At 49.3% G+C, this 26536-nt stretch overlaps 1 protein-coding gene across 3 annotated transcripts; it reads left to right on the plus strand.

Annotated features, from left to right (window-relative positions):
• Nucleotides 1–1930: 1930 nt before the first annotated feature.
• On the plus strand, nucleotides 1931–14267 carry SERPINA1 (serpin family A member 1). 3 transcript variants are annotated; one of them, XM_063645497.1, is made up of 5 exons: nucleotides 1931–2045; nucleotides 9350–9999; nucleotides 11452–11722; nucleotides 12980–13127; nucleotides 13976–14267. In XM_063645497.1, the coding sequence occupies exons 2-5, from the start codon at nucleotides 9354–9356 to the stop codon at nucleotides 14165–14167; spliced, it is 1257 nt and encodes a 418-aa protein (XP_063501567.1). In that variant the 5' UTR covers nucleotides 1931–2045; nucleotides 9350–9353; the 3' UTR covers nucleotides 14168–14267. The 3 variants fall into 3 exon arrangements, with proteins under 3 accessions (XP_063501567.1, XP_055144265.1, XP_055144264.1); XM_055288290.2 differs by having other exon boundaries at nucleotides 1949–2110; XM_055288289.2 differs by lacking the exon at nucleotides 1931–2045 and adding an exon at nucleotides 3799–4028.
• The last annotated feature ends 12269 nt before the right edge of the window (nucleotides 14268–26536 follow it).

The raw sequence follows: 26536 nt of genomic DNA on the forward strand, positions 1-26536 counted from the left end.
GAGGAGGTGAACAAATGGTGCAAACTTCATTCATTCATTAAATGAGTTATAAGAAGACAGACACAAGTGTCCATTATGCTAACAGAGCGCTGTGTTAAACACCCCACCAGCATCACCTCATGTAAGCCTCAGAACAACTATGTGGGAAAGAAACTTTTATCCCTATTTTATAGATGAGGAAACCAAGGCTCAGAGAACTGAGGCCCTCCCCCAGATCCAAGTCTGCCTAGCTGCAGTCACCCCATACCCTCTGCATGTCACAGGTGCTCAGAAAGATGCTAAAGGTACCTGGCCCTTCACCTTCAGAAAGCCAAAATGAGCACGGCCCCTAAAGAGGGGATTGATGGCCTTTTTCTGGAAAAAATGGAAGTTTGAATCTGAGGAGGTATCCCTCAACAACAGGTGTTGCTCCCCAAGTCTGGGGCCAAACGCAGAAGTTGTTCCCCCACTTAGACCCCTGAGACCCATCTATAAGGTTTTTCAGAGCCAGGACACATCCCCAAGGGTCACGGCCTTTGGTGGTTAGCATTGACTTGGGGCCCATCACATGCCAGAGGCTGCCTGAAGTGCTTAAATGCTATTATCTCATTTGATCTTCACAGTCCTGATGGAAGTGACACTTCTTAGAGTCTTCCTATCTCACAGATGAGGAAACCGAGGTGCAGAGAGGTTGAGTGGCTTGTCTAAGAGCTCACAAAAAGAGCGATGGAGCTAAGGCTTGGCCCTAGATGTTAGATCCCGAGCCCACGCCTTAACCAGTGACCTGCGCTGCCTCTCAAAGAAGGAAGCTGGCACCTGGGAAGGAGGGTGCATAGTGAGGGTGTGTATGGTGCGTGTGTGTGTTTGTGGGGTGGCCAGCACTCTCCGGGGCACTTTGCCAATGAGTTCAGCTCCCATGAAGTTCACTGTTGTTCTCCTGACCAACCACTCAGTCTTGATTTACTTGGCCCAGGGCCACTGGCACACCCCACCCCCTTACCCGATTCTTTGCTGCAGACCCCATATCTCGACTCTCACATCCCTATCAAGCCCATACCACGAGGCTCCCATCTCCAGGCAGGGCCCTGTGGCAGGGCAGGGCCTCCCCCAGATGCCCCCTTTTCATGACCAGCTCACAGGATCTTCCCATGACACATTTCCTCCGGGGGGATCAGCCCAGATGCTGCAATAGACAATTCTGGAAGTAACCACGTGGACAAGACTTTCCCCATCATGTCCTGGGGTTCCTGGGGGCACTGTGCCCTTGTGAATGGCCACTGAGTACTCTCGCCCCTCCTGCCCCACCCCCCGGGATTTTGTCCTGGTGCATTTTTCCAGATCATCCCAGCCCTTCCTCCCAGGATGGATGTCCAGAGCAGGGCAGGGGCTGAGCCTAGAGCCCTTGACCCAAAAGAGCAGGACCCCAAATTCTGAGCCCCTTACTTGCCCCACCTGCTCCCACCCATGCTTTCTTCATTCCTCCTCCAAAAGCCCCAGCTCCCCACTGCAATCCCTTCTTCACCCAGCCAGGTCCTATGACACACACCTCCCCAGTGCACACAGACCTGCCCAGCCGCGGGGCTGAGCACTGGGCATTTCATAGGTGGCTCAGTTCTCTTCCTCTGCAGTTGGCCCCAGAAACCTGCCAGATGTTGGTGCCAGGTCTGTGCCAGGAGGGCAAGGGCTGTCATTTCTAGTAATCCTCTGGGCAGTGTGACTGTACCTCTTACGGCAGCTCAAAGGGGGAGGGTGACTTGTCCCGGGTCACAGAGCTGACAGAGCAGCTAGAACAGGTGACATGCAGGGCTGTCTGAGTTTATGAGGGCCCAGTCTTGTGTCTGCCGGGCAATGGGCAAGGTCACTTCCTGTCCAAGCTCCCCCCCGCCCCCAACCTATTGCCTCCGCCCGAAGCCTACTTCCTGGGTGGGCAGGAACTGGGCACTGTGCCCAGGGCGTGCACTGCCTCCACGCAGCAACCCTCAGAGTCCTGAGCTGAACAAAGAAGGAGGAGGGGGTCAGGCCTCCGAGGAAGGCCTAGCCGCTGCTGCTGCAGCCAGGAATTCCAGGTAGGAGGGGCGGCAACCTCCTGCCAGCCTTCAGGAGGAGACAGAGCTTGAGGAGAGCAGGAAAGGTGGGACATTGCTGCTGCTGCTCACTCAGTTCCACAAGTGGGAGGGACAGCGGGGCTTGGAGTGGGGGTCATTGGGCAGATGGGAAAACGAAGGCCCAGAGAGGGGAAGAAACGCCCAGGAGGTACCGAGGACAGGCGACCTCAACCACAGCCTCAACCACAGCCCAGCGCTGGAGCTGTGAGTGGACGTAGAGTAACGGAATATCCATTCAGCCAGCTCAGGGGAAGGACAGGGGCCCTGAAGCCAGGGGATGGAGCTGGCAGGGAAGGGAACTCAGAGAGAAGGGGAGGGGAGTCTGAGCTCAGTTTCCCGCTGCCTGAAAGGGGGGTGGTACCTACTCCCCTCACAGGGTAACTGAATGAGAGACTGCCTGGAGGGAAGCTCTTCAAGTGCCACCCACCGTACCCCAGTGACACCAGGGAGACCCCTGACACGGGGGAGGGAGGGCAGCATGAGAAGGGGCTTTCCGGGCACACCCAGCACCTGGCTCTGAGCTTTCCTTGAACTGTTGCATTTTAATCCTCACAGCAGCTCAACAAGGTACATACCACCACCATCCCCACTTTACAGATAGGGAAATTGAGGCTCCGGGCGGTTAAACAACTCACCTGAGGCCTCACAGCCAGTAAGAGGGTTCCCTGGTCTGAATATGTGTGCTGGAGGATCCTGTGGGTCACTCGCCTGGTAGAGCCCCAAGGTGGAGGCATAAGTGGGACTGGTGAATGACAGAAGGGGCAAAAATGCACTCATCCATTCACTCCGCAAGTATCTACGGCGCATACGCCAGCTCCCAAGCAGGTTTGCGGGTTGCACAGAGGGTGATGCAATCTGATTTAGGCTTTGAAAGGGATTGCAATCAAGTGAGGCCCCACTAGCCTCAACCCTGTACCTCCCCTCCCCTCCACGCCCAGCAGTCCCCAAAGGCCTCCAACAACCCCAGGGTAGGGGCCATGTATCCAAAGAAAATCCAAGCTGTATACAGATCACACTGGTTTTTCAGAAGCAAAAACAGAAACAGGCCTGAGGCTGGTCAGAATTGAACCTCCTCCTGCTCTGAGCAGCCTGCGGGGCAGGCTAAGCAGAGGGCTGTGCAGACCCACATAAAGAGCCTACTGTGTGCCAGACACTTCACCCAAGGCACTTCACAAGCATGCTTGGGAATGAAACTTCCAACTCTCTGGGATGCAGGTGAAACAATTCCTGGTTCAGAGAGGTGAAGCGGCCTGCCTGAGGCAGCACAGCTCCTCTTTACAGATGTGCTCTCCCACCTCTACCCTGTCTCATGGCCCCCCATGCCAGCCTGACGGTTGTGTCTGCCTCAGTCATGCTCCACATTTCCCATCAGTACCATGGAGAGGGTGTTTGTGTCTAAGGCTGACGGGGTAACTTTGGATGAGCGGCCTCTCTGCTCTGAACCTCAGTTTCCTCATCTGTCAAATGGGCTCTAACCCACTCTGATCTCCCAGGGCAGCAGTAAGTCTTCAGCATCAGGCAATTTGCGGTGACTCAGTAAATGGTAGATCTTGCTACCAGTGGAACAGCCACTAAGGATTATGCAGTGAGAGCAGAGGGCCAGCTAAGTGGTACTCTCCCAGAGACTGTCTGACTCACACCACCCCCTCCACCTTGGACACAGGATGCTGTGGTTTCTGAGCCAGGTACAATGACTCCTTTCGGTATGTGCAGTGGAAGCTGTACACAGCCCAGGCAAAGCGTCCGGGCAGCGTGGGCGGGCGACTCAGAGCCCAGCCGGTGGACTTAGCCCCTGTTTGCTCCTTCGATAACTGGGGTGACCTTGGTTAATATTCACCAGCAGCCTCCCCCGTTGCCCCTCTGCATCCACTGCTTAAATACGGACGAGGACAGGGCTCTGTCTCCTCAGCCTCAGGCACCACCACTGACCTGGGACAGTGAATCGTAAGTATGCCTTTCACCTTTCACTGCGAGAGGCTCTGCAGAGGCCTCCGAGTCCCCCACGGCCCAGGCAGGCAGCAGGTCTGGGGCAGGAGGCGGGTTGTGGAGTGGGTATCTGCCCGCTGAGGTGCAGGGCAGATGGAGGGGCTGCAGCTGAGCTATTTTCATAATAACAGAAACCATGAGGGTTGTATCCTGCTTCCCAGTCCTGCCCGGTCCCCTCTCGGTACCTCCTGGTGGATACACTGGCTCTTGTAAGCAGAAGTGGATGAGGGTGTCTAGGTCTGCAGTCCTGGCACCCCAGGAGGGGGGGACACCAGCCAAGATACAGCAACAGCAACAAAGTGCAGCCGTTTCTTTCTGTTTGCGCAGCTCCTGTGTCTGTCGGGGGCTCCTGTCTGTTGTCTCCTGTTAGCCTCACCACCTCTCCTACTGCTTGGGCATGCATCCTTCTCCCCTTCTATAGATGAGGAGGTTAAGGTCCAGAGAGGGGTGGGGAGGAACGCCGGATCACATTCTCCATCCCTTCCAGGTATGACCAAGAGCAGACCTGTGCCAGGCCTCAGCCTTACATCAAAATGGGCCTCCCCATGCACCATGGACCTCTGGGCCCTCCTGTCCCAGTGGAGGACAGGAAGCTGTGAGGGGCACAGTCACCCAGGGCTCAACCTGGCCTTCCTGAATAATCGCTCTGCGGCAGGCCACGGCTAAGCTCAGTGCATGATTAAGCCTCATAACCCTCCAAGGCAGTTACTAGTGTGATTCCCATTTTACAGATGAGGAAGATGGGGACAGAGAGGTTAATAACTGGCCCCAAATCACACACCATCCATAATTCCAGCTCAGGCACCTGGCTCCAGGCCCCCGAACTCTTGAGGCTGGCCCTAGTGCTCACGGTTTCTCTTGGGCCTCAGGCGCTGGATGGGGATCAGGAAGCCTGGGCTGGACTTGAGGCCTCTCTGATGCTCGGTGACTTCAGACAGTTGCTCAACCTCTCTGTTCTCTTGGGAAAACATGATAACCTTTGACTTCTGTCCCCTCCCATCACCCCACCCGACCTTGATCTCTGGAGTGTTGGAAGGATTTAATTTTTCCTGCACTGAGTTTTGGAGATGGGTCAAAAAGATGACCAAGGCCAAGGTGGCCAGTTTCCTATAGAACGCCTCTAAAAGACCTGCAGCAATAGCAGCAAGAACTGGTATTCTCGAGAACTTACTGTGCATCAGGCACTTCTTGGCATTTTGTGCATATTTAATTTCACAATAGCTCTATGACAAAGTCCACCTTTCTCATCTCCAGGAAACTGAGGTTCAGAGAGGTTAAGTTACTTGTCCAAGGTCACACAGCTAATAGCAAGTTGATCTGGAGCAATCTGGCCTCAGAGCCTCTAATTTTAGCCACAAACTGATGCTCCCCTCTTCATTTAGCCAGGCTGCCTCTGAAGTTTTCTGCTTCAAGACTTCTGGCTTCAGCTTTGTACACAGAGGTGATTAAATGTCAGGTTTTGGAGTCAAATCTGTTTAATCCCAGACAAAACATTTAGGATTAAATCTCAGTTTTGTAAGCAAGTAGCTCTGTGATTTTTAGTGAGTTATTTAATGCTCTTTGGGGCTCAATTTTTCTATCTATAAAATAGGGCTAATAATTTGCACCTTATAGGGTAAGCTTTGAGGACAGATTAGATGATACAGCGCCTGTAAAACACCTGGTGTTATTGAGTGTAGCAACGATGGTGACGCTGAGGCTGATGTTTGCTTAGCATAGGGTTAGGCAGCTGGCAGGCAGTAAACAAATAGTTGGATAATTTAATGGAAAATTTGCCAAACTCAGATGCTGTTCGCTGCTGAGCAGGAGCCCCTTCCTGCTGAAATGGTCCTGGGGAGTGCAGTAGCTGTCCAGGAAGAAATCTACCATCTCTCAGGCAGGAGCGCAACCTGTGTGCAGGTACCGGGAGGGATTCCACACCTGGTGCCTACTCATGCATTCCGTCAGTTATTCTTCATCTCTGTCCAAAGGATTCTTTTCTCCATTGTACAGCTATGAAGCCAATGCTCAAAGAAGTGAAGTCATTTACCCCAGGCCCCCTGACAGTAAGTGACAGGGCCTGGTCACACTTGGGTTTATTTATTGCCCAGTTCAACAGGTTGTTTGGCCGTAGGCGAGATTCTCTTCCCTGCACCCTGCCGGGTTGCTCTTGGTCCCTCATTTTATGCTCCCGGGTAGACATGGTGTGAGATTAGGCAGGAAGTGGCTTGCTTCCCACTCCCTGGCCCTGCAAAGAGCGCTCCCACCTGCCCCGATCCCAGAAATGTCACCATGAAGACTTCATTCTTTTGGTTTAAAGCTTGGCCTCAGTGTCCATACACCATGGGGTACTTGGCCATCTACTTTCTCCTCTCCTGTCGCCCTCCCAGGCACTAGCTATTAGGGGTGCAGGGTGCTGCCTCTGATAGAAGGTCCAGGAGAGAGCAGGTTTTGGAGTCCTGATGTTATAAGGAACAGTTTGGGAGGCACAATGAATCCAGCACGATGCTTGAGACCAATATCAGAGCCCAATTCTGACATTTATCATCTGAGATTTGAGGACACAGCTGTCTCAGTCCATGAGCTGAGTGCTGGGAAAGCCAAGACTTGTTCCAGCTTTGTCACTGACTTGCTGTATAGCCTCAACAAGGCCCTGACCCTCTCTGGGCTTCAAACTCTTCACTGTGAAAGGAGGAAACCAGAGTAGGTGATGTGACACCAGGAAAGATGGGTGGGTGTGGGGGAATGTGCTCCTCCCAGCTGTCACCCCCTCTCCACCCTCCCTGCACCAGCCTCGCCACCTCCTTTGAGCCCAGTAGCCCCCTGTCTAGGAGGGCACCTCTCCTTATGCCTAGCCATGGGAATTCTCCATCTGTTTTGCGACATTGAACCCAGATGCCACCATTCTAGCCAAGAATCCTGGCTGGGTGCAGGGGCTCTCACCTGTAACCCCAGCACTTTGGGAGGCCGAGGCAGGCAGATCAAGAGGTCAGGAGTTCAAGACCTGCCTGGCCAACATGGTGAAACCTCGGCTCTACTAAAAATACAAAAATTAGCCAGGCGTGGTGGCAGGCGCCTGTAATCCCAGCTACTTGGGAAGCTGAGGCAGAAGAATTTCTTGAACCCAGGAGGCGGAGGTTTCAGTGAGCCGAGATCACGCCACTGCACTCCAGCCTGGGGGATAAAGCGAGACACTGTCTCAAAAAAAAAAAACCTATGTTAGCGTGCAGAGGACCCCTGTGAAGTCTTCTCCCAGCCCCACTTTGCACAAATGGGGACAGTGAGGCCCCAGGACCAGGGGATTCTTGCTCAAGGCCAAGTGGATAGTGATGGCCCTCCCAGGGCTAGAAGCCACAACCTCTGGCCCTGAGGCCACTCAGCATATTTAGTGTCCCCACCCTGCAGAGGCCCAACTCCCTCCTGACCAGTGAGCCCTGTAATGATGGGGGAATTTCCATAAACCATGAAGGACTGCACACAATTCAGTTGGGAAGTGAAAGAGAAATCTAAGGGAGATGGAAATACACAGCACTGATTTTAGCACCGTCTTCAGTTCTAACAACACTAGCTAGCTGAAGAAAAATACAAACATGTATTATGTAATGTTTGGTCTGTTCCATTTGGATTACTTAGAGGCATGAGGGCCAGGAGAAAGGTGGTGGAGAGAAACCAGCTTTGTGCTTCATTTTGCTGCTTTATTGGAAAGAAACTTTTAGAAGTCCAAGGGCGTTGAAGAATCTCAGTATTTGTTATTTCCAACTTTTTTTCTCCAGTTTTTCATTTCCCAAATTCAAGGACACCTTTTTCTCTGTATTTTGTTAAGACGATGGTTTTAGTTTTGTGACTAGTAGTTAACTATGTGACTGCCAGGCATATTCTCCTCAGCTAGGACCTCAGTTTTCCCATCTGCGAAGACGGCAGGTTCTACCTAGGGGGCTGCAGGCTGGTGGTCCGAAGCCTGGGCATATCTGGAGTAGAAGGAGCACTGTGGGGCAGGGCAGGTTCTGTGTTGCTGTGGATGACATTGACTTTGACCATTGCTGGGCAGAGCCTGCTCTCGCTGGTTCAGCCACAGGCCCCACCACCCCCTATTGTCTCAGCCCCAGGTATGAAACACGTATTCCTCACTGGCCTATCGCCTAAAGGCTTTGAATTTGCAACACCTGCCAACCCCTCCCTCAAAAGAGTTGCCCTCTCAGATCCTTTTAATGTAAGGTTTGGTGTCTAGACTTATTTCACTAAATTCTAATAAATAAACATCACTTTATGTATGAGGCAAAATGAGGACCAGAGAGATGAGTGACTTGTCCCGGCACACACATCTGGAAAGTGACAGAGTCAGATTAGATCCCAGGTCTATCTGAAGCTAAAAGAGGTGTTTTTTCACTTCCCACCTCCCCCATCTCCTTTAAAGCAGCACAAACCCCTGCTTTCAGGAGAGATGAGCGTCTCTAAAGCCCCTGACAGCAAGAGCCCAGAACTGGGACACCATTGGTGACCCAGATGGCAGGTAAGCTGACTGCAGGGACATCAGCCTATTCTTGTGTCTGGGACCACAGAGCATTGTGGGGACAACCCCCTCTCTTGGGAAAAAAAACCCTAAGGGCTGAGTATCCTTGTGAGTGTTGGGTGGGAACAGCTCCCAGGGGATTTAATCACAGCCCCGCCATGCTCCAGCTGTTGCCATTGTGCAAGATGCATTTCCCTTCTGTGCAGCAGTTTCTCTGGCCACTAGATAGTGGGATTAGATAGAAGCCCTCCAAGGGCTTCCAGCTTGACATGATTCTTGATTCTGATCTGGCCCGATTCCTGGATAATCGTGGGCAGGCCCATTCCGCTTCTTGTGCCTCATTTTCTTCTTTTGTAAAACAATGGCTGTACCATTTGCATCTTAGGGTCTTTGCAGATGTAAGTGTTGCTGTCCAGAGCCTGGGCACAGGACCTAGATGTAGGATTCTGGTTCTGCTGCTTCCTCAGTGACATTTAACAGCTGACCTAATCTCTCTGGCTCTGGTTTCTTCACCCGTAAAAGAAGGATAGTAGCATTAGCACCTAACAGGATTGTTACAAGAAAGCAATGAGTTAACACATGTGAGCACGTACAACAGTGCTTGGCATATGGTAAGCACTACATACATTTTGCCATTCTTCTGATTCTTTCGGTGTTACTGATGCTGGCAAGTACTTGGCACAGGCTGGTTTAATAATCCCTAGGCACTTCCACGTGGTGTCAACCCTGATCACTGGGAGTCATCATGTGCCCTGACTCGGGGCCTGGCCCCCCCATCTCTGTCTTGCAGGACAATGCCGTCTTCCGTCTCGTGGGGCATCCTCCTGCTGGCAGGCTTGTGCTGCCTGGTCCCTGTCTCCCTGGCTGAGGATCCCCAGGGAGATGCTGCCCAGAAGACGGATACATCCCACCATGATCAGGATCACCAAACCTTCAATAAGATCACCCCTAAGCTGGCTGAGTTCGCCTTCAGCCTGTACCGCCAGCTGGCACATCAGTCCAACAGCAGCAATATCTTCTTCTCCCCAGTGAGCATCGCTACAGCCTTTGCAATGCTCTCCCTGGGGACCAAGGCTGACACTCACGATGAAATCCTAGAGGGCCTGAATTTCAACCTCACGGAGATTCCGGAGGCTCAGGTCCATGAAGGCTTCCAGGAACTCCTCCGTACCCTCAACCAGCCAGACAGCCAGCTCCAGCTGAGCACCGGCAACGGCCTGTTCCTCAACGAGAGCCTGAAGCTAGTGGATAAGTTTTTAGATGATGTTAAAAAGCTGTACCACTCAGAAGCCTTCTCTGTCAACTTCGGGGACACCGAAGAGGCCAAGAAACAGATCAACGATTACGTGGAGAAGGGAACTCAAGGGAAAATTGTGGATTTGGTCAAGGAGCTTGACAGAGACACAGTTTTTGCTCTGGTGAATTACATCTTCTTTAAAGGTAAGGTTTGCTCAACCAGCCTGAGCTGTTCCTATAGAAACAACCAAAAATATTTTCAAACCATCAGTTCTTGAACTCTCCTTGGCAATGCATTACAGGCCATAGCAATGCATATCAGCGTGGGTTCTTCAGTTTTCTACACACAAACACTAAAATGTTTTCCATCATTGAGTAATTTGAGGAAATAATAGATTAAATTCTCAAAACCGCTGACAGCTCCGCAGAACTTTTCAGAGCCTTTGATGCCTTTGTGTATACTGTATATGTAGAATATATAATGCTTAGAACTATAGAACAAATTGTAATACACTGCATAAAGTGATAGTTTCATGGAACATACTTTAGACGACTCCAGTGTCCTGGAATCAGTATCAGTTTTGCAGTCTGAAAGACCTGGGTTCAAATCCTGCCTCTACCACGATTAGCTTTAGACAAAAACAATGCATTCTACCTCTTTCAGGTGCTAATTTCCCATCTTAGCATGGACAAAATACCATCCTTGCTGTCAGGTGTTTTTTCGGATTAAACAAATGACAAAGACTGTGGGGATAGTGTGTGGCATACAGCAGGTGATGGACTCTTCTGTATCTAAGGCTGCCTTCCTGCCCCTGGAGGGTTAAAATGCCAGGGTGCTGGGGGCCCCAGGGCATTCTAAGCCAGCTCCCACTGTCCCAGGAAAACAGCATAGAGGAGGGGAGGTGGGAGGCAAGGCCAGGGGCTGCTTCCTCCACTCTGAGGCTCCCTTGCTCTTGAGGCAAAGGAGGGCAGTGGAGAGCAGCCAGGCTGCAGTCAGCACAGCTGAAGTCCTGGCTCTGCTGTGGCCTTACGGCAGGCCCAGGTCCCTCTACAGCCCCAGTCTCCTCCTTCTGTCCAGTGAGAAAGCTGGGATCAGGGGCCCCTGAGGCCCCTGTCCACTCTGCATGCCTCGATGGGGAAGCTCTCTTGATATGGCAGAGGGGAGGCTGCTCAGGCATCTGCATTTCCCCTGCCAATCTAGAGGATAAGGAAAGCTCTCAGGAATAGTAAGCAGAAGGTTCGCCCTGGATGAATAACTGAGCTGCCAATTAACAAGGGGCAGGGAGCCTTAGACAGGAGGTACCAAATATGCCTGATGCTCCAACATTTTATTTGTGATATCCAAGACACCCTCAAATAAGCATATGATTCCAATAAAAATGCACAGCCACGATGGCATCTCTTAGCCTGAAATCGCCGCGATGTAGAATTTCTGCATCTTCCTCTAGTTTTGAATTATCCCCACACAATCTTTTTTGGCAGCTTGGATGGTTGGTTTCAGCATCTTTTAGAGATGATGAAGCTGAGGCTCGAGGGATGTGTGTCGTCAAGGGGGCTCAGGGCTTCTCAGGGAGGTGACTCATGGTTCCTTTATTCTGTCACACTCTTCCAAATCTTCACCCACCCCTGGTGATGCCCACCTTCCCTTCTCTCCAGGCAAATGGGAGAGACCCTTTGAGGTCAAGGACACCAAGGAAGAGGACTTCCACCTGGACCAGGCGACCACCGTGAAGGTGCCCATGATGAGGCGTTTAGGCATGTTTAACATCCACCACTGTGAGAAGCTGTCCAGCTGGGTGCTGCTGATGAAATACCTGGGCAATGCCACCGCCATCTTCTTCCTGCCTGATGAGGGGAAACTACAGCACCTGGAAAATGAACTCACCCACGGTATCATCACCAAGTTCCTGGAAAATGAAAACAGAAGGTGATTCCCCAACCCGAGGGTGACCAAGAAGCTGCCCGCACCTCTTAGCCACGTTGGGACTGAGGCCCATCAGGACTGGCCAGAGGGCTGGGGAGGGTGAACCCCACATCCCTGGGTTACTGCTACTCTGCAAAAACTTGGCTTCCAGAATGAGGCCACCACCGAGTTCAGGTGGTGCCAGCTATGCTCCATGAGGAGGACAGTACCAGGGGTGAGGAGGTAAAGGTCTCATCCCTGGGACTTCCCACTCCAGCGTGGACACTGTCCCTTCCCAATATCCAGTGCCCAGGGCAGGGACAGCAGCACCACCACACATTCTGGCAGAACCAAGAAGGAACAGATGGGCTTCCTGGCAAAGGCAGCAGTGGAGTGTGTAGTTCAAGGGTAGAATGTCCCTGGGGGGATGAGGGAAGAACCTGTGTGGCAAGGCCCAGAAAAGCAAAGTTTGGAATTGGAACAGCCAGGGCGCGTTAGCAGAAGGCTTGAGTTTCTCTGTCACTTTATCGGTGCCATTAGATTGGGTGTCCTGTAGTAAATGGTACTTGAACATGAGCCATACATTAGTGTATGTGTGTGCATTCATAATTATGCCCATGCCCTGCTGATCTAGTTCATTTTGTACACTGTAAAACCAAGATGAAAATACAAAAGGTGTCGGGTTCATAACAAGAATTGAGGCTGGAATTTCTCTGTTCCACGCCAGCACCTCCTGAGGTCTCCGCTCCAGGGGTTGAGAAAGAGCAAGGAGGCTCAGAGGGTAATGGATCGGAGAGCCCGGAGCCAGGCTGCCCGCTCACACCAGACCCTCCTCGGGGCGGCATTGTCTCCCCATGGAAAACCAGAGGGGAGCGCTCAGCCTGGTGTGCTCACTCTTCTCTTACCCACTAAACGGGTGTCACTGGGCACTGCCACCAGCCGCGTGTTTCTCTGGGTGTAGGGCCCCGGGGATGTTCCAGGCTGGGCGCCAGGTGACCCAACACTACAAGGCAGGATGAGACAGCCTTCCAGGACACCTAGAATATCAGAGGAGGTGGCATTTCAAGCTTTCATGATTCATTTGATGTTAACATTCTTTGACTTAATGTAGAAGAGCTAAAAGTAGAACAAACCAAAGCTGAGTTCCCATCTTAGCATGGGTGGAGGACACAGGAGTAAGTAGCAGAAATAATCAGAAAAGAAAACATTTGCACTGTGGTAGGTCCCAGAAGAACAAGAAGAATGCTGTGCCATGCCTTGAATTTCTTTTCTGCACCGCAGGTCTGCCAGCTTATATTTACCCAAACTGTCCATTAGTGGAACCTATGATCTGAAGACAGTCCTGGGTCAACTGGGCATCACTAAGGTCTTCGGCAATGGGGCTGACCTCTCGGGGGTCACAGAGGAAGCACCCCTGAAGCTCTCCAAGGTGAGATCACCCTGACGACCCTGTTGCACCCTGGTGTCTGTAGGGAAGAATGTGTGGGGGCTGCAGTTCTGTCCTGAGGCTGAGGAAGGGGCCAAGGGAAACAAATGAAGACAGAGGCTGAGCTCCTGAGGATGCCTGGGATTCACTGACATGGGACATGGTCAGACAGAAAAGCCAGGCAGGGGCCTGCTGTGTAGCTGGCACTTTCAGGGCCTGCCTTGAGGTTGTGTCACTGACCCTGAATTTCATCTTTGCCCAGGACCTTCTAGACATTGGGCCTTGATTTATCCATATTGACACAGAAAGGTTTGGGCTAAGTTGTTTCAAAGGACTTTCTGACTCCTTCGATCTGTGAGATTTGGTGTCTGAATTAATGAATGATTTCAGCTAAAGATGACACTTATTTTGGAAAACTAAAGGTGACCAAAGGACAACTGCAGTTCCCTGAATGGCTGCGTTCTCTTGGGGTCTGGACACTGTGAAGGTCACTGTCAGGCTCCATGTCCTCAAGGGGCTTCAAGCCGTGTACCAGAAAGGAGAGAGCCCTGGAGGCAGACGTGGAGTGACGATGCTCTTCCCTGTTCTGAGTTGTGGGTGCACCCTGAGCAGGGTGCCAGGCGCTTGTCAGGAAGATGGACAGAGGGGAGCCAGCCCCATCAGCCAAAGCCTTGAGAAGGGAGCAAGGCCTGTGTGACAGGGAGGGAGAGGATGTGCAGGGCCAGGGCCATCCAGGGGGAGCAAAGGCCTGAGTGAGCGCTTCCTGGGAGGTGTCCACGTGAGCCTTGCTCGAGGCCTGGGCTGGGGCACAGCTCAGCCTTAGAACGTGTCTCTGCTTCTCTTCCCTCCAGGCCCTGCATAAGGCTGTGCTGACCATTGACGAGAAAGGGACTGAAGCTGCTGGGGTCATGTTTCTTGAGGCCATACCCATGTCTGTTCCCCCCGAGGTCAAGTTCAACAAACCCTTTGTCTTCTTAATGATTGAACAAAATACCAAGTCTCCCCTCTTCATGGGAAAAGTGGTGAATCCCACCCAAAAATAACTGCCTCTCACTCCTCAGCCCCTCCCCTCCATCCCTGGCCCCCTTCCTGGATGACATTAAAGAAGGGTTGAGCTGGTCCCTGCCTGCGTGTGACTGCAAACCCCTCCCATGTTGTCTCTGAGTCTCCCTGTGCCTGCTGAGGCTGTGTGTGGGCTCCAGGTCACAGTGCTCTCTCCGGGCCCCCTGAACTGTGTTCATGGAGCGTCTGGCTGGGAAGGCACATGCTGGGCTTGAATCCAGAGGGGACTGAATCCTCAGCTTACAGACCTGGACCCATCTGTTTCTGGAGAGCTCCAGTCTTCGTTGTCTTGTCTTGGAGTCCCCAAGAAGGAATCACAGGGGAGGAATCAGATACCAGCCCATGACCCCAGGATCCACCAAGCGTCTTCATGTCCCCTTGCTCATCCTCCACTCCCCACCACCCAGAGTTCCTCATCCTGCCAGGGCTGGCTATGCCCACCCCAAGGCTGCCCTCCTGGGGGCCCCAGAACTGCTTGATCGTGCCCTGGCCCTGTTCTGTGGCATCTGCAACGACACAAGAGAGAGGACCGTGTCCTCTTCTTGTCCCACTGTCACTTAACCAGGCTTGGGCCCTGCACCTCTCGGGCATTTCTGGAAAATGACTGAGGCGGATTCTTCCTGAAGCCCATTCTCCATGGGGCGACAAGGACACCTATTCTGTCCTTGTCCTTCCATCGCTGCCCCAGAAAGCCTCACATATCTCCGTGTAGAATCAGGTCCCTTCTCACCAGATGAAGAGAAGGGTCTCTGCTTCGTTTTCTCTAGCTCCTCCTCAGACTCGACCAGGCCCAGCAGGCCTCAGAAGACCATTACCCTACCTCCCTTTTCCTCCCTCGTCACGTGGCCATAGGCCTGCTGATGGCTTGGGAAGGCCATTGCAAGGATTCCTCAGCTATGGGAGAGGAAGCACAGCACCCATTTACCCCTGCACCCTCTCCCTTTCCTCCCCTGAGTCCTAACTGGGGCCACATGCACCCTGACTTCTTTGTGCCTATTGCTATCCCTGCAGTCTTCAGAGGGCAGCCGCGGCTCCATTGCCACGGCAGGAGGCTGATCCTGAATAGCCCTTGTGGTAAGGGCCAGGAGGGTCCTTCCATCCTCCAAGGCCCTGCTAAAGGGCACAGCAGCCAGGAGGTCCCCTGCGCCCCTAGCTGAAGGAGAGCCTGCTCCCTCTGTCTTTACCAGGGATGGCCTTGTCCTGTGGAAGGCACTGCCCCATCCCAAACTAATCTAGGAATCACTGTCTAACCACTCACTGTCATGAATGTGTACTTAAGGGATGAGGTTGAGTCATACCAAATAGTGATTTTTGAAGTTCAAAATGGTGAAATTAGCAACGCTACATGATTCAGTCTAATCAGTGGATACTGTTTCCCACACGTCTCCTGTTCTCTTAAGCTTTCTCGCTGACAGCCTTTCACTCTCCACAAATACATTAAAGATATGACCATCACCAAGCCTCCTAGAATGATACTAGACCTGAGAGTCTGAAGACCTGGATCCAAGTTCTGACTCTTCCCCCTGCCAGCTGTGTGACCTTCATGAAGTCGCCAAACCTCTCTGAGCCCCAGTCATTACTAGTAAGACTTGCCTTTGAGTTGGTATGATGTTCAAGTCAGATAATAAAACGTTTATACCATCCTCTAGGACCACGCTGCATCAACCTGCTGTGCCCTAACATCAGCTGGAGGCCAAGCTGCGGGGCATCCTGGGTGTTCCAAGTCAGTTTCCCACTGCAGGCAGGAACCTCATCCTGCTCTGAAACAGATGAGAGGGAAACGCAGAAAACAGCTTCCAGCTCAGCCAGGAACCTTAGAGTCATGACCTTTTACCTCGCCTAGGAGTTTGCAGGGGAGAGAACGCATGAATTTTAGATTTTAAGCCTAAATAAAGGAAGCCTTGGTTTGAAGTGCAAGCTCTGCCAGACAGGGGGCACCCTGTGAGCCCCATTTGTTAAGAGGACAATAGTCAGGGAGCTTCCAGGCTCTCACACTAGCAACAGGAAATACAGATTTCACACTGATCTCCTTCCCAGGAGCAACTTGATCCTCTCCATAAATCCAGGCGGGAAGCATTTATTCAAACAACAAACAAGCAAACATGAGCTGTGTATGGGGGATAGAGAGAATGAAACCCAGATCCAGCCCTGGGAGAATGCTGGTCTATGGCGGTGGGGAATGGTGAATAAATGAGGTGTGCATCCATGGATCTGGGTGGAGAGGGTCAGGGTGCAACCCAGGACCTTTCCAGAGGCGTGAGAAACAGTCAGCATACACCCACGGATGACCTCAAACACCCCAAAGGCTCCTTGAAAGGCTGAGGCCTTTGTGTTGTTCTTGGCTGGATAATTCACAGGCAGTGGAGTAAACAAGGCACACCACAGGACTCAGAGCCAGGGACAGCTTCTGCAGGAACCTGGGTCAGTTCTAAAAGGACAAATGGAATGACCATGAGTAGAAAAGTCAGAGAAAGGCACTCTCACTGAGGCAAACTCCCTCCCCAGCAGGGACCCAGGCAGCAACCCGGAAAAGGAGGAGTGTCACTATTGTATCATATGGGAGAGGGCAGGCTGTGTGATCTCAGGGAAGTTCCTCAACTTCTCTGTGCCATAGTTTCCTCATCTGCAAAATATAAATCAAATTTGAGGTTTCAATGAAATGAATTATTTCTCTAAATTTCCTTGTCTTTGTCCCGCGCAGCCCAGAAATCTTCCTCTGACCTAGTTGTGGAGCCACGGATAGGCCTGGCCTAAATCTCACATTGCTGGAGATGGTGAAGCTGACCAGCATGAGAGGTCAGTTTTTAGAAGCCCAAATCCCAACAGGCATAAGCCTCACCCTCCAATATCAGCTCTATCAGAAACAAACAAACAAAAACACGTCCTATCCATTTGTCCTTTTCCTCAAATGGGTGGCACTTGGGCAGGGCAGAAAGGCTGGTTACCCAAGCTTGGAAGATGCTGACAGCAGACGCTTCAATGGCAGTAGGAGTTTTCTGTAACTATCATTGATATCATGCTTACTATTGAAATCGTGACATCAGGAATGATGAAAGGAACTAGAGTCAGATGGCCTGGAGCAGGGAAGTGAGGAGCTGAAACCTCCTTCAGTCTGGTTGCTGTGTCCCCAGGGTGGGTAGATCCCCTCTGTTCATCCCACATGGGACAAGTAGAGTGGGAGAGGAACCAACCCTTTCTAAAGGGTTGAAGCATTGAGCTATGAGCTTCTTGGTTGCTGCAGCGCAATCCTTGCCCATCCTGACTGATACAACCAGAATTCGTGAAATGCATCAAAGAAGTCTTCACCTACTACGCAAGCCTGGAAGGGTGACTAAGATCTGAAAAACACCGGGAAGGCTAAAGGAACTCCCACAAGGAAACCCCATTAGAAAGTTCTAGTTACAAGATGCTCAGCACAGGCCATGCAGAAATACGCCCAGATCCGGTGGTGAGCAAGGAATGGTAGGAATGTGAGTGCTGAGTCACACAGGAGAGACTAATAGAGGTTCAAGCCAGCAAGGGGACTGCCTCCACCCCACGCAGTGTTGGCCAACAGCTTCCAGGGGCATTTGCTCTCAGAAATCAAAGCTGATTTTCCAAAATTGAAGTGCTCACTGTTTGGGATGATTTAGGAACAACACCAACAAAAGGAATGAACAATCAGAGCTAATAGAATTGTGTTTAAACTCTGTTGGGCTTCCTTGACAGAGGGCACGGGGAGCAAACAAAGTCAGCAGTATTTATTAAATAAAAAACTTTTTTCCTTTTAATTGGCAGTTAATACCCTCAAAATATGTTCTGAGATTGATCAAGTAAGTGTCCTTCAGCATTAAAATATTAGGATGAAATTGCTAAGGGCTTCTTAGCAAAGTGGAAAGAACACAGGAATCCCAACCCCACCTTCTCCTTAGCGTGCAATCCTGAGTGGGCTGTTACAGCTCGCTGTGCCTCAGCGCCCTCACCTGCAAGACAGGTAAAATATAACTCCTAGGTTACTTTCATGGAATAATGTGCGAAGCATCACCCTAAAAAAGTGCTGCTACTTAAATGACCACCAAACATTAATGAATACTGTGGATTCCAAAAATATTAGTTAAGGTGAGTGGTGTGGCTACCTTCCCCTAATGCCCACTGCTCTGGCAGGGAACTAACAGAGGAATAAATTACAGATATTCACACGTTTGTTACCAATGACCCTGAGCTGGGAATCAGCCTGGGATCTTTTCCCATGTCTACCACTAATGTGCCACCTGACGCTGGAGACATCCCTTCCCCTCCCTGAGCCTCAGTTTCCTCACAAGAGAATGTAAGCATTGAGGTCCCTGGAGTCCTGACATTCCATAGAGCCCTGAGGGCTTCAGGCCGGCCCCACGTGTCTTTCACCTGTGTGCCCTGTGCCCACGCCTGATCTGGGGCAGAGGAGGCACCGGGAAAGGGCCCAGGCTGCTCTTAAAAATCACACCTCACATTGAGACCGACGCGTGGAGACTGCGGCAGAAGAAGCAGAGGTGAGGACCCCGTGTGAGTCCCCTGTGGCTGCTGTAGCTGATTTAGCTGATTACCATGAGCTCTGTGGTTTCCAATAGAAACGCATTCTCTTGCAGTTCTGGAGGCCAGAAGTCCAGAACAGTATCACTGGGACAAGGTCAAGGTGTCAGGAAAGCCGAGTGTCCTTGGAGGCTCTAGGGGATGTGCCGCTTCTTCCTCTTCCAATTTCTGGTGGCTGCAGGCATTCCTTGACTTGTTGCCCCTCCAATCGCAGCCTGTGTTGTCACATTGCCCCCTCTTTCTCCATCTGTGTCAGGTCTCCCTCCTCCTCCCCCTCAGGAAGATACTTGCGATAGCATTTAGGGCCCACCTGGATTGTCTTCTCCTATCAAGACCCTTAGCGACTTCTGCAAGGACATTTCTCCCATAGATGGTAACATATCTCTGGGGGGCGCTGTTGAGCCTGTAGAAGGCCCTACTTTACCATTGAGGGGATGATGGGGTTGGAAGAGGGAAGAATGAAAGGAGTGTGAAGGAAGCACCACCAAGGACAGCTGTGGAAGCCCAACCCAAAGACCGCACCTGGGATGTCGGGAAGGGCCAAGGTGCAGAAGGAGAAGGAAGAGGGTTGGAGGTGGAGGACCAGCAGCACCAAGGCTCACAGCCAGGGTGAAACTCCCCTGCCAGGGGATGGAGAGAAATGGTGGGTTCGTTCTCTCAGGGAGTGGCACAGCAGAGCCAGGGCCAGATCTGGAGGTGGCTGTGCCCCCCTGGGGGGTGCAGACTCACAGCCCCTCCAACAGGGAGCCTCTCCAGGTGAGAGCGAAATGGAGATGAGCTCAAAACCCTGACTATCAGGCAGATTCTGCAGCAAAAATGACTTCAGAGGTGACCTGTGTGTAGCCTCAGGAACAGGATATAGGTGGCCCTTGTAAACCTACCCTGCAATGGTGTCTAGGTCCCATGTCCCCTGTTCCAGACAGAGGCAGACCTTGGCCTTCTGAGGAGGGGCAGCAGGAGGGCAGGCCCCTCGCTGAGCCTGGAGTCTCTCTCTGTACAGCAGGCAGCTTCTCCAGACCACTCCTGCCACCAACATTTCATTCTACTCCTTCCCTCTGGGGGCAGTTGCAATTTCTCTCTTAGCCCAAGGAAAGGAATAAAACAAACTGCCTTATATTGAAGTGAACATGGCTGACCTGGGCTTATTGGGAGCCCCTCCCAAGGGGCAGGGGCTTGTTCTCATTATCTTCTCCATCAGGGTGGCTAAGAATTTTTGCAGTTTCTTACAACTCACAAAGTACTGTCCTAGAAGCTATATCCCCATGAGGGAAGGTAGGGCAGGTATTATCAGGTTCGCTTACAGGTGGTCAACAGAGGGTCAGAGAAATCGGTGATTTGGGGAGCTCACAGAGCTGCTAGGAGATGTAGCCTGGCATTTGTCACCGCAGGAGGGCCCACCCCGGCCTGAATGCAGGCAGAATGCTGTGACACTGAGTGACACGGACAAGCCACCATCCTGAGCCTCCCATTCTCACCAGCAGAGAATCACCGCCCTCGGCCTGCAGAACAGGGTGTCTGAGGCGACCACCGGGGTCACAGCAACAGCTTTCCTCCCTGCCAGGCCCGGGCCCCAAGGTGCAGGGAGTCAGGTGTGTGGCCCAGGAAGAGAGGGCTCCACCGTGTGTGTGTGTGTGTGTGTGTGTGTGTGTGTGTGTGTGTGTGTGTGTAGTTCTGTGTGTGCATCTGAGTATCTGTGTCTCTGTGTGATGCTATATGTCAATGTGTCTTTGTGTGTGTGTGTGTCTCCATGTGTTGGCACGTAACTATAACATCTTTCCTTGTTTGTGTGTGTGTCTGTGAGTGTGTGTGCCTGAGTGCACATGTGTCTCTGTCTCTAGGTGTTTCTATCTAGACTGAGGGTGTGTCTGTGGGTGTGTGTGCCTGAGTACACATGTGTCTCTGTCTCTAGGTGTTTCTATCTAGACTGAGGGTGTGTCTGTGTGTTTCTGTAATTGTGTGTCTCTGAGTTGGTGTGTGTCTGTAACTGTATGTGTTACATGAAACAGAAGCAGATGTAGTGAGAATGAGAGGGTCTAACTCTCTTTATCCTCAAACAAGGACCCCTCACTGGAGTGGAGAGAACGAGTCTTTCCCAGTCACACCCAGGAGCCCTTGGGTAGCTCTTGGCAGCTGGTGTCACCAACCTAAGGACCCACACAAATGGGCTATGGAGCCAGAGCAACAAGGATTCCAGCTCCTGGTGAGAGATTCCCAGGCCAGGGTCTTGGTAGACACAAGCCTGGTGACTTCGGCAGCTGGCAATTGCTGGGCATCTACCAAGGGTCAGCCATGGTTCCAGACCCCTAGCGTGTATGAATTCCTTGGCTCCTCTCGTCACCTGTCTGAGGGTGTGTCAAGGAGAGAGGAACCTGGATCTTGGATGGCCACGGGGCTCCCTTCCACCCACACTCCCACATGGCTGCACAGCACAGGCTGGTTCTGCTGGACTGAGCCCATCCAGGGAGGAACAGCGAGACCCTCGGGTGAGATCGGGCTCACTGGAGACAAACACCTTGGCAGGAGCTGGAGGTGCCCCAGGCTGATTTCCAGGACAGAGCGTTCCTGGACGCAGGCACTGAGCATCCCCACACCCCCCTAGACTGGCCCATGAGCACGAGAAGCCCTGAGAGTGCGTGGGGGTGGCCTGTGTGCAAGGCAGCGCAGCGAGCCTCTCTGCACAACCCACAGGCTGTGCTGAGTGAGGAGTTCTCCCTCGGCCTCCTCTGGAGCTGACGCTGGGGGAGAGCGCCGTAAACCTCCCTGCCTGGATTATTATCTCCACTTCACACAGGAGGAAACTGAGGCACAGTTTTAGCTCCTCTTGGCCAGAGCCAGGATCTGAACCCGGGCGTCTGAACCTTGGTGATCCTGCGGGGCAGAGTGAGTTGGGGGATGGAATTGCATCTCTCCCAAAGTGCCCAGCACAGGGTGGGCCCCTACAGAGATTAGGAGCTGGGGGGCGGGGCCCAGTCAGGTGTGATTTTCCCCTTCTCCTGCCCTCCCCAGGGTGGGACTCCCCTGTGGTGTCCTGGTGTTCACCTGTGTCTCCACCCGCGGAGGCAGGAAGGCCTCAGCCTTGGGGATGCCCCCCACCCTCAGGGTCTCAGAGGAGGAAAGAGTGTCCTTTTAGCTCTGACCCCTCAGAGCTTGTTACCCAGATTCCAGAGGACACTGTGTCTTATCCCCACTGATCTCTGGGCACCACCCTTCCGTCCCAAGGGGACTCTACCTTTGATCTCTTGTTTAGAACTCCTGGCCTGAAAAGGAGATATGTATTCATTAACTCCTCAGGTGACCTGGCGATCTTTTCCATCACCTTCTTCCTCTCTCTTATCTGGGTTCATGGCCCCATCCTTTACCTACTGGGGCCCTCACTGTTTCCCCAGCCTGTATCTCTAATTCTGCAGCTCATCTGATATAAAAGGTAGTTATTTCCTAGGAGGAAATTTAAGGGATAGACAGAGCCAGCAATAACAAAAGAGAGACCTCCCTGGAGGTGGGTCAGAACACTTAATTGAGTGATTAGAGTTTTTTAGGAGAGATAAATAAAGAGGACATGGGTAACAAAAGGGTAAATCGGGGAAGCCACACAATAGGGAGAAAGCAATGGGATCTGTATTCTTGTTGACCACAGTGAGCTCAGAGGTTAAAGGATAAAGTCCAAGGTAAATAAATAATAGTGTTGAGACCTCCGGGTATATCAAATATTAAAACATCAGAAACATCAGTGTTCTGGAAGAAGGTATGAAGTAATTTAATTTCATAATTTTTTAAGTGGATATGTCCTTTCTAAAGAAGGTAGAAAACCCAAAAATCACAAAGCAAGGACTGATATATTTACCTTTAAAAATGTAAACTGTATGCCAAAAATGCCATTCAATTCACTCAGAAAAGATAACAATTATAAATACACATTCACCCAACATCAGCACTCTGAAGTATATGAAGCAAACATTGACCCAATAGAAGGAAGAAATAGACAGCAACACAATAATAGTAGGAGAATTTCCTGCTTTCAATTACCAACAGAACAACCAGACAGAAGATCATAAGAAAACAGAAAACTTGAAAAACACTATAGACTAACTGGACCTAATAAACATACAGAACACTCTGCCCCAAAACAGCAGAAGACACATTTTTCTGAAGTGCACGTGGAACATTCTGCAGGATACACCATATATTAGGCCACAAAACAAGTCTTAGCATGTTTTAAAAGATTTAAATCATACAAAGTATCTTTTTCTGATTAAAATGAAATGAAACTAGGAATAACAGAAGTAAAACTGGAAAATCCACAAATATAAGGAAATTAAACAACATACTCTTAATCAATTGTTAACGATATCACAAGGAAAATTAGAAACTATCTTGACACAAATGAAAATGAAAACACAATATACCAAAATTTCGTGTGCAAAAATGCAGTGCTAAGAGAGAAATTTGTAGTTGAAAATATTTATGTTAAAAAATGATGATCTCAAACCAGCACCTAACTACACCTTTAGGAACTAGAGGGAAAAGAGAACAGACTAAACCTAAAGCTAGTAGGAGGAAGGAAACTAAAGATTTACAAAATCTACAAAACAGATAATACAGAAATAATGGAGAACATCAACAATAGAAAAATAACAGAGAAAATCAACAAAATGAAGAGTTGGTTCTTTGAAAAGAACGACAACATTGGCAGCTCTTTTGTTAGACTGACTAAGAGAAAAATGAAGACTAAAATAACTAAACTCAGAAATGAAAAAGTGGATGTTACAAGACTTTTTCACAGGAATAAAAAGAATTACAGCCTGGGCATGGTGGCTCACACCTGTAATCTCAGCACTTTGGGAGGCTGAGGTGGGTGGATCACGAGGTCAGGAGTTCAAGACCAGCCTGGCCAAGATGGTGAAACCCCGTCTCTACTAAAAATACAAAAATTAGCGTACCTGTAATCCCAGCTACTTGGGAGGTTGAAGTAGGGAATTGCTTGAACCCGGGAGGCAGAGGTTGCAGTGAGCCGAGATCATGCCACTGTGCCCCAGCCTGGGCAACAGAACGAGACTCTGTCTCAAAAAAAAAAAATGATTATTAAGAGAATACTATGAACAACAGTTCACTGAAAATTGGATGATGTAGACAAAATATATAAATTTCTAGAAACTCACAACCTACTAAGACTGAATCACAAGAAACAGACAATCTGAACAGATGTATGACTAGTAAAAAGATTGGATCAGTAATCAAAAACTTCCAACAAAGAAAAGCCCAGGGCCGGATGGCTTCACTGCTGAATTCTAACAAACATTTAAGGAATAATTCAAACCAATCCTACACTATTCCAAAAAGTTGGAGAGGAGGGAACACTTTCTAACTCATTCTATGGGGTCAGAATTACTCTGAAACCAAAGCCAGACAAAACATTACAAGAAAAAAAAACTATAAACCAATGTTGCTTATGAACATTGATGCAAAAAATAAATCCTAAAAAAAATACTAGCAAAAGGAATTTTACAACACATTGTGAAAGTAGTCAGAATCAAAATGGAATTAACTGTGTTAAAAAAAAAAAAAAGGAATCCTGAAAAATGGAGCCAGGGAAGGTGTTAAAGGGAGGGTCCTCATCCATGAATTCCTGATAAAAACCATCACAAAAGACTCTGCAAAAATCATAACGTTGCACAAAGGTTGTCACAAACTTACACCAAAAAGTACTTCTGTGAGTATTATCTGCCCAGCAACTGCCTGTCCAACTTTAGACTAACACCTTTGTTACTGATCCTCATAGCCAAGGATAGTTATCCCAAAACAATTATGTAATCCTCCATATTTTTCCTTTAAAAATGCTTGTCTTCCTTTACCTTTCTGAATATGCACATAGCTTATGATTGTATTCCCATTGCAATGCCCATTCCTGAATAACCACCACTTTCTTTTAGAGACTCCCCCTCTCTGTGTGTTATATAGGTTGGCATAACTGGAGTCAGAAGTGGGACCTGAAGCAAGATCACCTTCAGAAGGCATCTGCGATTCTTGAGAATGGTGTTCGATACTCACCTGCGCCCTTTGAACTCTGGTCTAAGGACTCACCAGGAGTCGCAGACTGGTGAGTCTTCTCTCAGGCAAAGCCTCCATTTTTCTAGAAGCTCTTTGACTTTATTTGAGATCTGATTTCAATAAGGCCATCTTAAATAAAGAACCTTATATCCCTCCCAGGATGATAAGAGACTTTTTGGCATTTCTGACAAGTCTGGTACAAAGACATTCGTCTCTATGGTGAGTACACTCTTCTGGTTTCTATAGAACTTACATTCTGTGAGGCATGTCTTTTCTGGTGAATTCACTTTTGGTTAATTCTGCTTGCCTGATTTCAAATTTTGTTTCAGCTGCACACCTGGCTTAAAATTTGTGGGCAATCTGATTTTGGTCTCGTTTTGGTTTGTTTATGCACATATATAAATAATTTAGATCTCTTACTTTTTTCCTCCCTTGCTTGTTTCTAAATATCTTCTAAGAGCAAAAATTAACATTCTAAATGGTGAGCATGAAACAGCAAATTAAAAGTCATTAAGGCAGTTGCCACCATCTAAAACACTGGTTCAAACTCCTGACATTACCTATGAGGATTTATAGGATTTTCTTTGCTCTTGAGAGAGTAAAAAGAAATCAGATCTAATTTTCAAGTATTAAGGCATACCAGGTTTTCTGGGATTCTAGCTGGCTTCATAGTTTTTTCTAGTGGACATTTTAAAATCAGTGGTCATCATAGGGATTATTCAAACTCCCCAGGCTCCTGACTTTTCTCTTTTTTTCTTCCTCCTTTCTGTTTACTCTGAATCTATTGACTGTTTTCACTTGTATTAAAATTAAAATAATCTACTGTTGCTACTTTCAAAAGCAGTTTAGAAGTTTTTCTTCCTCATCTTTTCAGCCAACATTAAAAAAAAAAAAAGCCTTCAAATTACAACAGCTCCAAGGCAACCAACAACCTAGCCTTGTAGAGATAACAGTTATCTCTTTTGGAAGTGTAAATTTAGGTTTGCCTGACTAACAATCACTTAGGGTGATGGAGCAGTTAATTAAAAGGTTGATAGTTTAAAAAGGAAAGAATTAGATACATGTTTATAAAAGTTAGATCAACCAGGTGAAAACCTTGAGCTCAGAGAAATAATATGTGGTATCTCTGTCTGGCATGAAAATTTTGCTTTTTCTGCTATGCATGAGCCTGAAAAATCTAAGCAGAAAACCCTTTAAATACCTCTCTATAAAACACTTCCCTGCCCACATTGATTAATCAAGTAAACCAGGCTGGCAAACAAAAAGGTAAATTTGTTTCTGAAACTCAAGTCCACTTAAACATTTTGTTTTTCTTATTCAAGTCAGCCAGTTCCAGATAAAATGTAAACATTTAAATATTTAAATTTCTAAACTCATTTGAAACTGAAAAAAAGATAATTAAAAGAGGTGTTTTTAAAAAATCAAACTGCTATAAAAGCTGCTTTACCCAAAATTTTGGTTCACAGCCAAAGATTTGTCATAAATCTTTTTATTGGGCAAATATAATTTAGCCATATGAACAGGTTCCATTTGGTCAAAAATTTACTTTGAATCAAACTGCTCTTATATAAACTGATGAGTTGATATTATTATGCTTTACTGTTTCATGATTAAAATTTCAAAATGAAACCTAGGGAATCTACTTCTGTCTATGTATTTGTATTGTCTATATATTTTTATGTTGTATGTATGTAATATTTTTCTACCAAAATAGATGAAACAATTCCAATTAACCAATTAATTAAGGGGAAAATTAA

Source organism: Symphalangus syndactylus, chromosome 8 (genome assembly GCF_028878055.3).
Source record: "Symphalangus syndactylus isolate Jambi chromosome 8, NHGRI_mSymSyn1-v2.1_pri, whole genome shotgun sequence".
Taxonomy (NCBI): Eukaryota; Metazoa; Chordata; class Mammalia; order Primates; family Hylobatidae; genus Symphalangus; species Symphalangus syndactylus.

Excerpts from the sequence above, each read along its gene's own strand:
- SERPINA1 (XM_063645497.1), top strand. The coding sequence starts at position 9,354 with ATGCCGTCTTCCGTCTCGTGGGGCATCCTCCTGCTGGCAGGCTTGTGC. Across the intron at positions 11,723-12,979 it reads CTGGAAAATGAAAACAGAAG|GTCTGCCAGCTTATATTTAC; the intron begins GTGATTCCCCAA and ends TCTGCACCGCAG. Across the intron at positions 13,128-13,975 it reads CACCCCTGAAGCTCTCCAAG|GCCCTGCATAAGGCTGTGCT; the intron begins GTGAGATCACCC and ends TCTTCCCTCCAG.